The sequence below is a fragment of the Hylobates moloch genome, unplaced genomic scaffold (assembly GCF_009828535.3).
Source record: "Hylobates moloch isolate HMO894 unplaced genomic scaffold, HMol_V3 SCAFFOLD_5, whole genome shotgun sequence".
Taxonomy (NCBI): Eukaryota; Metazoa; Chordata; class Mammalia; order Primates; family Hylobatidae; genus Hylobates; species Hylobates moloch.
Window position 1 is genome coordinate 100,840,372 of NW_026652280.1, and position 13,090 is coordinate 100,853,461.

Consider the following 13,090-nt stretch of genomic DNA (forward strand, 5'->3'; position numbering starts at 1 on the left):
TGGGATTACAGGCGTGAGGTACCATGAATACCTTCACATGGTATTTTCATCATTTGAGTATGTGGTTCTCGGAAGGGCGGAAAGGTCATATTCATATTGTAATTCCAGCACCTACTGTGTTTCTTCAGTGTCTAATGCACACTCCCTCCCTCTGGTTCTTACAACACCAGAATCTCATGGTTCCTCTCAGCCTCTTTCCCAGCACTTCCTTCTCTACAGAACTTTTCACCTTGGATCCCCACAGGGTTCAGCCCTATCCCCAACCCCCACCCAATGACTCTTATTGCCATCTACATGCTGGTGACGATCTGTGTTGTCTGCCAAGCATGTCCACTTGAGGTTCTTGGGGCATCTCAAACTCAGTGGGTCCCAAAGCGGAATCACCACTTTTCACTGAGACTTGTCTATCCTCAGGTGTTTCCAGTCTTAGTGAATGACAGTACCATCTGCCGAACTGCTGAAGCCACACACGGGAGGATCATCCTGGACTCCTCCCTCTCCTTCATCCTTCTCATCTAATCTGTTGTCAAGCCTTGTCAATTCTACCTCTAAAATATATCTTGAGGCCAGGTGCAGTGGCTCACGCCTGTAATCCCAGCACTTTGGGAGGTGGAGGCAGGTGGATCACCTGAGGTCAGGAGATCAAGACCAGCCTCGCCAACATGACGAAATCCCATTTCTGCTGAAAATACAAAAAATTAGCCAGGCATAGTGACATTCACCTGCAAGCCCAGCTACTCAGGAGGCTGAGGCACAAGAATTGCTTGAACCCAGGAGGCTGAGGTTGCAGTGAGCTGAGATTGCACCACTGCACTCCAGTCTGGGCAACAAAAGCAAAACTCCATCTCAAAAAAAAAAAAAAATCTATTCATGGCTCTCCAACCCATTGCCACCATCCTAAAACAGTTTATTATTACCTCTTGCCCAGACCCTGGGCTACTGCAACCATTTTCACTCACCCCATCCAGTCTCCAAACTGCATTGAGAGTGACTTTTTGGTTTTCTTTGTTTGAGATGAGTCTCATTCTGTCACCCAGGCTGGATTGCAGTGGCGCAGTCTCGGCTCACTGCAACCTCCGCTTCCCGGGTTCAAGTGATTCTCCTGCCTCAGTCTCCCGAGTAGCTGGGATTACAGGCACGCACTACCATGCCCAGCAAATTTTTATATTTTTAGTAGAGACAGGGGTTTATCATTTTGGCCAGGCTGGTCTCGAACTCCTGACCTCAGGTGATCCACCTGCCTCGGCCTCCCAAAGTGATGGAATTACAGGCGTGAGCCACAGCGCCTGGCCCAGGTTCTTCTTAAAACTCCAACAGGCTGGGCACGGTGGCTCACGCCTGTAATCCTAGCACTTTGGGAGGCCAAGGCGGGCGGATCACAAGGTCAGGAGATCGAGACCATCCTGGCTGACACGGTGAAACCCTGTCTCTACTAAAAATACAAAATATTAGCCAGGCGTGGTGGCGGGCGCCTGCGGTCCCAGCTACTCGGGAAGCTGAGGCAGGAGAATGTTGTGAACCCAGGAGGTGGAGGTTGCAGTGAGCTGAGATCACGCCACTGCACTCCAGCCTAGGCGACAGAGCAAGACTCCATCTCAAAAAAAAAAAAAAAAAAAAGAAAGAAAAAGAAAATGAAAAAAAACTCCAACAGATACTCATTAGCCTTAAGAGAAGGCCTAAAATCCTCCCACCTCTTTCAAGGCCTTTTATGACCTGGTGCCAGCCTACCTCTCCACTCTTCCCACCTCATATTGCCCCAACCGTGCTGCCCCCCTGCCACAGACATGTGCATGAACACACTGTCAACCATATTACATCCTGGGCTTCTCTCCTAAGAACCCTCTTTGGGCTGGGCGTGGTAGCTCACACCTGTAATCCCAACACGTTGGGAGGCCAAGGTAGGTGGATCACTTGAGCCTGGGAGTTTGAGACCAGCCTGGGCAACATGAAACCTCATCTCTACAAAAAATAGAAAAATTAGCTAGGCAGGGTGGTGTGCACCTGCAGTCCCAGCTATTCCAGAGGCTGAGGTGGGAGGATCACTTGAACCTAGGAGGCAGAGGTTGTCCTGTGAGGCGAGATTGCACCACAGCACTCCAGCCTGGGTGACAGAGTGAGATGCTGACTCAAAAGAAGAACGCTCTTCTTTCTCAGACCAATTCCTCTTCCTCCTTAATGCCAGGTCAGTTCTCCACACCATGGCATGCCTTTTGTAGCTCTTACCACAGCAGTGATTACCTCTTCGTGTCTGGCTTCTTCCTGAGACTGTATCTGTCCTGCCCAGCATTGTCTCCTGCAGCACCTAAAACAGGGCTTGGCATAATAGTAGCTGCTGTGTGTGTTGTGGTGTGTGCATTCATTTGATGAATGGATAAATGAATGAATAAATGCACTGTAAATTTCAGAATGGGCAAGGAAAGCTAGATAAGAAATATGAGAACACCACAGGGCCATCCCCCAGGACCCATCTCACCTCAGAACAATGGCAATGCAGAGGAGCGTTCCAAAGGCCAGGCTCCCTCCAGCAACCAGGAATGTGGGCAGTGGTACCGAAGAAGAATCTTGCACTAGGTTAAAAAAAAAAATGAAGATAGAAGAGAAAGAGGAGAATATGGAGAAAAAGGAACAGGAGGAGGAGAAGAAAACCACGTAGCTGGTGCTGTCAAAAGCCTCAAAGGAACCTTCCCCTCCAACCCCCCTCCCAGAAATGAAACAGCTCTGCCAACCAACAGGCCATTTGACAAGCTTAACTGTTTTTTTTGTTTGTTTCTTTTTTTTTTTTTTTTTTGAGACGGAGTCTCGCTCTGTCGCCCAGGCTGGAGTGCAGTGGCGCAATCTCAGCTCACTGCAAGCTCCGCCTCCCGGGTTCATGCCATTCTCCTGCCTCAGCCTCTCCGAGTAGCTGGGACTACGGGCGCCCGCCACCACGCCCGGCTAATTTTTTTTTGTATTTTTAGTAGAGACGGGGTTTCACCATGGTCTCGATCTCCTGACCTTGTGATCCGCCCGCCTCAGCCTCCCAGAGTGCTGGGATTACAAGCGTGAGCCACCGCGCCCCGCCTTGTTTGTTTGTTTCTTAACAAAGCCCACTCTAGATTCCAGGATTCCACCACTTGGCAAGAGAGACACCTCAGGCTCAGGGTTTCTGAGCGCCTGTGGCTAGCCACGGACTCCTACTCACTTTCAGAGTGGCTTTTCTGGTGGCATTCCACCTGCCCCCACAAGGCACAAATAGGATACAATAAACGGAAGGCTTTGGGGACCTCCTTGATGGCAGTTCCTTTGAGGACAATGTCAGAGAGGACTGGATGCTTTAAATCAAGTATTTGGAAGCAGTTTTCTCCATGGGGGTGTCATCTCTTGCCTGGCCCTGCATTTGGTACTCAAGCCCCAGCCATATGAACTTCATTCAGTTCTCCAACAAGCCATGATCTTTTTCCTCCAGGGCTCTCCACACACGTTCCCTCTTCTCTCCTGTCTGCTTTCTCTACCTTTGCTGCACCCTTTTGCTGTCTAGTCCTTACTTGGCCTTTGGATCTCAGATGAGGTGATGTCACTTCTTTGAGAATTGACCCCACTCCAAGCTGACCAAGTGCCCCTCCCAGTATTTCTCCATTTCCACCTCTAGACTGAGTTCCCTGAAGGCAGGGACCACATGTGTTTTTTTCACTGTAACACTGCCAGCTGCTTACACAGTGCCGAATACAAAGTAGGATCCCCAAAATATTTCTTTGAATGAAGGAAAGAACAATCTAGCTTTGCAAGCAGCCACGTCTTCCCACAGAAAGGATCTTCCTACCACTGCCAGAGTCCCTGGACTGGACAGAGGGCACATCTAAACAAAACCATCTCCTTCTGCTGGGAATGCAGTCATAATTGTATGGACCCAGCATTCAGGCTCTTCTACCCAAAATGCAATCCACTGCTGATGAAGAGGCTGCCTGCCAGCCATCACTTCAGATGCCTACTGGAGTCAGGCAGTGCAGCGAGCCCAGACTGGTGAGTGGGCACTGGCTGCAAAGACAAGTTTCTCTGAGCATGTCCCATGTCTCTTGAGAGATGCAACTGTGTAATGAAAGCAGTATGCTTGGCTTGCTCATTTATTAATATTTCATCATCTTTTATATTTGTTCCTTCTTTTTTTTGAAATGGAGTCTCGCTCTTGTCACCCAGGCTGGAGTACAGTGGTGTGATCTCCGCTCACTGCAGCCTCCGCCTCCCGGGTTCAAGCAATTCTCCTACCTCAGCCTCCCAAGTACCTGGGACAACAGGCACACGCCACCACGCCCGGCTAATTTTTGTATTTTTTGTAGAGATGAGGTTTTGCCATGTTGCCCAAGCTGGTCTCCAACTCCTTACCTTAGGTGATCCGCCCACCTCGGCCTCCCAAAGTGCTGGGATTACAGGCATGAGCCACGGCACCCGGCCATATATTTGTTCCTTCTTTCATCCAACAAATATTCTTTGAGTGCCTATCATGTGTCTAAATGGATCTTACATCCAATCAAGGGAGACAGACAAATGAATTTTTTTTTTTGAGACGGAGTCGCTCAATGGCGCTCACCGCAACCTCCACCTCTCAGGTTCACATTATTCTCCTACCTCAGCCTCCTGAGGAGCTGGGACTACAGGCATCCGCCACCACACTCGGCTAATTTTTTGTAGTTTTAGTAAAGATGGGGTTTCACCGTGTTAGCCAGGATGGTCTCAATCTCCTGACCTCGTGATCCGCCCGCCTCAGCTCCCAAAGTGCTGGGATTACAGGCGTGAGCCACCGCGCCCGGCCAAACAAATGTTTTTTTAAAAAATTATCTGGAAAAGCCTCCCGGAGAAGGGTGCATGTGAGCAGAGACTTGAGTGATAGGAAGGAGCTGGCCAAGTGGATGTCAGAGGAAGCCTGTCCAGGCAGAGCACACAGCAAGTGCAAAGGCCCTGAGGTAGAGCAGTGTGGAGGAGCAAGGAGGGCAGTGTGGCTGGGGCAGAGCGAGGAAAGGGAGAATGGGGAGGCAACGTCTAAAGATAGGGGACCACATGGCTTCACGGGGACTCCCCGTAGAAACTGGGGACTTTGTCAAGACTTTGACTTTTACTCTGGTGGAGATGGTACTGAGCCAGAGAGAGCTTGGATTTGTGTTTTAAGGGATACTCTAAGTGCTGCTTGGAAAAGAGTTGGTTAGGGGTTAAGACTAGAAGTTGGTAGACCAGTTGGCAGCCCAGGAAGCCCTGCTGGATGAGAGGTGGCAGGGGCTGGACTGGGTGTTGGCACTGGAGATGGTGAGGAGTGGTCAACTCCTAGATATGTCTCAAAGCGCAAGCACAACGCTTGCTGAGGGACTGGACACAGGATGAGGAGTAGGGAGGAAACGTGCCCGATCCCCCGCACCTGAGCAAATGCGGTACCAGTTACTGAGATAGGGAAGATGGAGAAGAACAGATCTGGGTTGAAGAGGTGGGGAGGCGTCAGGTGTTCTCTTTTAGACATGTTAAATTTGAGAATGCTGGCGGGCACGGTGGCTCACACCTGTAATCCCAGCACTTTGGGAGACCGAGGCAGGCAGATCACCTGAGGTCGGGAGTTCGAGTCCAGCCTGACTAACATGGAGAAACCCCATTTCTACTAAAAATACAAAATTAGCCAGGCGTGGTGGCGCATGCCTGTAATCTCAGCTACTCGGGAGACTGAGGCAGGAGAATCGCTTGACGAGACTCTGTCTCAAAAAAAAAAAAAAATCATCAGTGAGGGTGGACGAAGAGGACTGGAGGGTCTCCTCCTCCATAGCAGCTTTTGTTTTTGTTGTTGTTGTTGTTTTGTTTTTTTTACATGGAGTCTCACTCTGTGGCCCAGGCTAGAGTGCAGTGGCTGGATCTCAGCTCACTGCAACCTCCGCCTCCCGGGTTCAAGCGATTCTCTTGCCTCAGCCTCCCAAGTAGCTGGGATTATAGGCACCTGCCATCACGCCCGGCTAATTTTTGCATTTTTAGTAGAGATGGGGTTTCATCATGTTGGCCAGGCTAGTCTTGAACTCCTGACCTCAGGTGATTCTCCTGCCTCGGCCTCCCAAAGTGCTGGGATTACAGTAGCGTAAGCCACTGCGCCAGGCCCACAGCAACCTTTGAACACCCAGCCTCTTGCATCCCACCCATACCATTCAAAGCCCATTTCAAATGGCACCGCCTCCATGAGCTTTCTGTGACTGCTCAGCTTGATACACTCTCTCAATCTCTAAATTCCACTTTGCTTTATCTGTGCCTCCCTTTTGGCCCATCTCACATTCTGGTCTTTGTCACAGCTACCAGTTTACTCTTTGTCAGAGCCTGGACTGTAGCCTCCTTGAGAACAGGGATGGCTCTAATCCTCTCGGAGTCCCCAACCGTGCAGAGCTCAGCCCCAGGTATTTAGCAGGTCCTCCACAGGTGCACTGCACCATGGTAGGGCTTTGCACCTGGGCTGTTGTAGCAGAGGCAGCCAGCATCAGGTGCAGGCAGGAATCCACCTAGGGATGGGGAATGAGGGCAAGGACTGCCTCACAAAGCCCAAGAGTCATCAGCTGGAGCCGCTCAACTACTGAACCTCTGGAGTCTGGATTCCGTAAGTCCCACATACCTAGTCAAACACAGGACTTGTGATCTTTCTTGATTCGAATACTGGTAAGCTTTCCTGGTCTTGCAGGGATAGGGAATTAAAAGCATTGAAATCAAGGGCTCCCAAAATAAAGATTTCCCTCAACAGGTATTCCATTTCAGACTCCAATAATCTTGTTTGCAGCACATTCATTTGTATTGTGGGCCAATTGTGAAATATCTCACTGATTTGTCCCACTTTTTTTACGATCTCCTCATTATATCTTAGCTAACAATATCAAAGTTCAACACATAAAGTAATAAAAGAACATTTCTGGCCAGGCACAGTGGCTCATGCCTGTAATCTCAGCACTTTGGGAGGCTGAGGTGGGTGGATCACAACGTCAGGAATTCAAGACCAGACTGGCCAACAGAGTGAAACCCTGTCTCTACTAAAAATACAAAAATTAGCTGGGCATGGTGGCATGCGCCTGTAATCCCAACTACCTGGGAGGCTGAGGCAGGAGAATCGCTTGAACTTGGGAGACGGAGGTTGTGGTGAGCCGAGATTGTGCCACGGCACTCCAGCCTGGGCAACCGAGCAAGACTCTGTCTCCAACAACAACAAAAAAAAACAAAAAAACATTTCTGCGATTGATCTGTGATTGATCCTCCGACGACATGTCCAAATAAGAAAGAACTTTCTGCAGAGACAAATCTTCTGTTCCTCAGACCCTGGGAATATGAAAATACCCAGTCCTTACCTGGGAGGCTTGTCGCATTTGCAGAATCTCTGAAGAGAATATTATCGTCATCTTTATTAGTAGTAAGTGCCTAAAAGAGACATTCCTCACCATCAGCCTGTTTCTGCAGATTGCACCATCATTCAGAACCAGTTCAGGAGTTACCTCCTCCTCAGAGCCCTCCCTGATTCACCCAAAGCATTCCTTTCTCCATTTCATTCATAACAGTGGAAAAATCAATAATACTATTATTTGCATTTTTTCTATCCACACCATGCCTGCTAAAGGTGGGGCTTTCTTTCCACCTGCCTCTCCACCAAAAGCTTAAGGGCACGGCACCCTGCACAGAGAAGATGCTCAGTGGATACACTGAAGCAGCTGTTGTCCTTACAGGTCCGATGCAAGGATGCAGGTACTACCGTGACTGGAATCCTGGTTCCACCACTTACGAGCTATGTCACCTTGGACAGACTTTTTATTTTTTTGTTTTTTTTGTGAAATGGAGTTTCACTCTTGTCACCCAAGCTGGAGTGCAATGGCATGATCTCAGCTCACTGCAACCTCCGCCTCCCAGGTTCAAGCGATTTTCCTGCCTCAGCCTATCAAATAGCTGGGATTACAGGCATGCACCACCACACCCGGCTAATTTTGTATTTTCAGTAGAGACAGGGTTTCTCCATGTTGGTCAGGCTGGTCTTGAACTCCCAACCTCAGGTGATCTGCCTGCCTTGGCCTCCCAAAGTGCTGGGATTACAGGTGTGAGCCCTGGCCTCAGACTTCTTAACCCGTGTTAAGAAGCCCTTACAAGCACTCCCTTGTAATGTTAACATAAGGAGCCAATGAAACAGCAAATGCAAGGCTCACAGTTTAGCAGGATGTGGCCAGTCCTCAGTCGGTGTCAGTTTCCCCAGAACCCGTGTTGGGAGCACTCTAGCCCCATGGGTATGGGCTTCACCTGCAGCTGTTCCTACATGGAACACAGATAAGGGTCAAGAGCCCCAGGCTCCTTCCCTGTGCTGCACAGCTCCAGAAGTGGCTATGCCTCCCAGCTTAGCATTTAGGGAATTAAGGGCCACAGGAGGAGATACAGTTGGATAGGAAATTGGATTACTCAAGGAATTTGTTAAGCAGCTTCAGAGGTAATCCTCTTCCCAGCAAATTATGACACCAGGAGTCCACAGGGGAAGGACACAGATAAACAGAATCCAATCTCAAGCTAAGCCGTTAGCGGTGTCCAAAAAGCTCAGAGATGAAATAGCAGCCGCTAGACGCAGAGCAGTTCTGCATGCCAGGCCAGCGCTGCTCCACTCCTTACAGTCCTGGGACAAGATAATTTCTATGATTCCCTTTCACAGAGGCTTGAAAAGCGCAGGTAACTCACCACAACCACATTTCTACTAAGTGACAGAGCTGGGATTTAAGCCAAATTCGGTCTGGCATCAGCCCACACTCCTAACCACGAGGTGCTGCAGCCCTGACCCTTTTACAAGAACAGGAGCTCACCTGCGTGGGGGCGGACACCTCGTTCTCAGCTGGAGGACTCCTGGATTCTGCAGACAGAAGAAAGGCTCGTTATTAGTGATTCATGGGCCCTGGAGTCCTGTCTCAGGGGCTTCAGCATCAGAAAAAAAAAGTTCATCTCAATGTTATTTAAAAGAACAGCATGGGCTGGGTGCGGTGGCTCACACCTGTCATCCCAGCACTTTGGGAGGCTGGGCAGATCACCTGAGGTTGGGAGTTCGAGACCAGCCTGACCAACATGGAGAAACCCCGTCTCTACTAAAAATACAAAATTAGCCGGGTGTGCTGGCGCATGCCTGTAATCCCAGCTACTCAGGAGGCTGAGGCAGGAGAATCATTTGAACCCGGGAGGCAGAGGTTGCAGTGAGCCGAGATCATGCCATTGCACTCCAGCATGGGCAACAAGAGTGAAACTCCATCTCAAAAAAAACAAAAACAAAAACAGCTTGCTGGAAATAACCAAATATCCAACCATAAGGGACTAGCTATAGAAATTATGACATAACTACATAATGCAGAAACTTTTAAAATTTATTTTTATATATATATATATATATTTTTTTTTTTTTTCGAGATGGAGTTTCACTCTTTTGCCCAGGCTGGAGTGAAGTGGCACAATCTCGGCTCACTGCAACCTCCACCCACTGGGTTCAAGCGATTCTTCTGCCTCAGCCTCCCAAGTAGTTGGGATTATAGGTGCCCGCCACCACACCCAGCTAATTTTTGTATTTTTAGTAGAGACAGGGTTTCACCATATTGGCCAGGCTGGTCTCGAATTCCTGACCTCAGGTGATCTATCTGCTTTGGCCTCCCAAAGTGCTAGGATTACAGGCATGAGCTACAGTGCCTGGCCAATTATTATATATTTTTTTAGACAGGGTCTCGCTCCGTCACCAGGCTAGAGTGCAGTGGCATGACGATGGCTCACTGTAGCTTTAACTTCTGGGCTTCAGTGATCCTCCCATCTCAGCTTCCCAAGTATCTGGGACTACGGGCGTGTGCCACCATGTCTGGCCAAAAATATTTTAGAAAAACATTGAAGACATGACATAATGCTGTATGAAGAATGCAAGACAAGAAAAATTCTATGTATTTTGATTCAAACTTTCTATAGAAATATATTTTTATGATTATTTATCATGTAATACAGTATATATCATAATACTATATATTTGCACACAGAAAGAAGAAAATGGAAAGATACACATCACCAGAGATAAGCACTATTTCAATTTCCTTCTATACACCTTTTTGCAATAAAAAATATATAACAAACAAACATTCATCTGCCTGTATGGGTTTAGTACACATTGCAGCAGCAGGGATGTGGACCAGGCACCCTCACGGCTCCCTCCCCCTCCACGGGAACAGTGTTTCTGCGGAAACCCCAAGGCAAGAGGAGGCTAAGTATCCAAGCGAAAGCCTGGGCCTTAACCGTAACAGGCAGTGAGTGGAATGCTCTGGATTTCAAAATATTTTCTTGTCAGCTCATCATTTTTCCATCAAGAATTCTAAAATTCCACAGAATGGTTTACACAAAAATCACAAGCCTCGCTGGGCCAGGAGTAAGAAGGACTAGCAAGGAGGTGGGGAGAGGGTGACCCTGCTTCTGCGTCGGGGAGGGTTTCCAGAATTCCTGGAGTATGCCGTCACCAGTAAGGGGGAAACCACACACCAGCAGCAATAGAGGAGGTATAAGAATGCATCCACTCTTCCCATTGTACAGAGGGGAAACAGAGGCCCAGAGAGGGAAAGCGACTTGTTCAAGGCCGCACAGCAAGTGCGACCTGAATTGAACCTAGAATTCATGGGAGGGACCCAGTTTCTTATTCCTTTGTGTTCTTCCCAGCCCAGCAGAGAACAGTTACACACTCATAGCCCAGGGTATCTAAAGGATGACCTGAGGGCATGGAGGCGCTAGAATGAAAGCTAAAATCAGAAGACAAAGAAGACGGGGGCAGGCTGGACTCACACCTGTAATCCCAGCACTTTGGGAGACTGAGGCTGGAGAATCCCATGAGGCCAGGAGTTTGAGACCAGCCTGGGTAACATAGTGAGACCTCGTCTCTAAAAAAAAGAAGAAGAAGAAAACAAGAAGAAGATGGGGCAGCCCTAAATAGAAAATATGGCTGCCCATGGATGCTCATGCAGTTCAGCAGTTTTCCAAACCCAGCCAGAGTCAGCTTTGTCTGGAGCCTTGAAGGCTCCACCTTGCTTGTTGCCTCAGAACCATGGAAATGGGACTCAGTCATTAGGGCTTTTTTTTTTTTGAGACCAAGTCTCGCTCTGTCGCACGGGCTGGAGTGCAGTGGCGCGATCTCAGCTCACTGCAAGCTCCGCCTCCTGGGTTCGAGCCATTCTCCTGCCTCAGCCTCCCGAGTAGCTGGGACTACAGGCGCCCGCCACCGAACCCGGCTAATTTTTTGTATTTTTAGTAGAGATGGGGTTTCACCGTGTTAGCCAGGATGGTCTCGATCTCCTGACCTGGTGATCCGCCCGCCTCAGCCTCCCAAAGTGCTGGGATTACAGGTGTGAGCCTCCGCGCCCAGCTGTCATTAGGGTTTTTTAAAGGCTCCCCATACTATACTCAAGACAGATGCTTCAGGAAGAAAGTTTCTACCCTCAGTCCTGACCCCCAACACAGCCTATGGCCCAGAGAATGCCCAGTAACCTCTGGCGGCTCAGGTTTCTGGGGTTAAATTGGGAATGAACCACAAAAGCCACAGGAAGAGGGGAGGAGAGACCGTGGGACCCACAGGCTCAGCAGTGCCAGGCAGCTCCTCCATGCTGAGCAAAGGGACCCTACTTCACACCTTTCCTCGCAGCCTTTAAACCACCCAACAGACAGCTCATCACTGCTCCTCTATTCATGTAGAAACAAATAAATAAACCTCACTGAGGAGCCTCCTGAGGAGAAATGACTCACCTCCAGCTGGGTCCCAAATGCCAGCCGGGATGGTCTGTGGAGAGAAGCCTAGTGGAGACAAGTAGAGAAAAGGCTGTGTGTACATCTCCACAGTGTCTGGGTGCCAAAAGCGCCCCTCATTTTGAGGTTTCACCCTTCCTCATTTCGGGGGGGCGGGTGTGGGGGGCAGTTAAGGCAGTCTTTTTGTTGTTAAGACAGGGTCTCGATCTGTTGCCCAGGATGGAGTGCAGTAGTGCAATCATAGCTCATTGCAGCCTCCAACTGCTGGGCTCAGGTGATCCTTCCACCTCAGCCTCCCACTTAGCTAGGACTACAGGTATGCACTGCTATGCCCGACTAATTTTTTTTTAACTTTTTTTTTGTAAAGACAGGGTCTCCTTAGGCTGGTCTCTATGTCCTGGGCTCAGGCAATCCTCCCCCGTCAACTTCGTAAAGTGCTGGGATTATAGGTCTGAGCCACCATACCTGACCAAGCATCCTTTCTTTTATGAAATTATGGTGATGGTAAATGCTAATAGCTATTTATCACTTACTTGTTACATTTTATGTCCTTACCTAGCAAAATTAAAAGCTGGCAAATAGCCGGGCACGGTGGCTCATGCCTGTAATCCCAGCACTTTGGGAGGCCGAGGTGGGTGGATCACCTGAGGTCAAGAGTTAAGACCAGCCTGACCAACATGGAGAAACCCCGTCTCTACTAAAAATACAAAATTAGCCGGGCATGATGGCGCATGCCTGTAATCCCAGCTACTTGGGAGGCTGATGCAAGGGAATCGCGCTTGAACCCAGAGATCATGCCATTGCGCTCCAGCCTAGGCAACAAGAGCGAAACTCCGTTTCAAAAAAAAAAAAAGCTAGCAACTTTAATTGGTCCCCAGAATTGTTTTTGAAATTTTACAGACCCGTGAAATCCCAACGTTTAGGAATTGCCCAGTTGTGCACAGGGATGTCAGGCAGGTAGGCAAGGGGAGGGTGCAGGAGGAGGGTCGTGGAGAGGGGCACAAAGAATGGAGTGCAACAGAATGGCTGACTGCTAGATGCTACTGAGATGTGGCAAGAACCCAAACCAAGGCAGAGACATTTGGCGTGATGTGCAAGCTCCTGGCTGGGTAGCTGGGTGGGTGGGGTGTCCCCTGGACAAGCAGGGCAGGGAGATCTGTGAGGGGTGTGATATGTTTGGTTTGGGTCATGCTGAGCACCTGGCACAGGAGGGAGGATCTGGCCAGAAGTCTGGGCCAAGTTGAAGACATGAATCCAAAGCTCAAGAGACAGGCTTGGCAGGAGACACGGGTGAAAGGCAGTCATGCTGGCATTTATTGCACCCTTGTCATGTGCCAGG

At 49.2% G+C, this 13,090-nt stretch overlaps 1 protein-coding gene across 2 annotated transcripts in view; it reads right to left on the reverse strand.

The window, feature by feature from the left end:
• Positions 1-13,090, reverse strand: part of IL6R (interleukin 6 receptor) — a 63,908-nt gene that overhangs the window by 12,389 nt on the left and 38,429 nt on the right. Inside the window, exons 7-10 of one of the 2 annotated variants that reach the window (XM_058439240.1) lie at positions 8,808-8,854; positions 7,326-7,395; positions 3,182-3,280; positions 2,474-2,567 (exon numbers count right to left, since the gene is read on the reverse strand). In XM_058439240.1, the coding sequence (XP_058295223.1) occupies positions 2,474-2,567; positions 3,182-3,280; positions 7,326-7,395; positions 8,808-8,854 (310 nt within the window). The remainder of the gene's footprint in view (positions 1-2,473; positions 2,568-3,181; positions 3,281-7,325; positions 7,396-8,807; positions 8,855-13,090) is intronic. The other variant, XM_032154433.2, reaches the window with a different exon arrangement.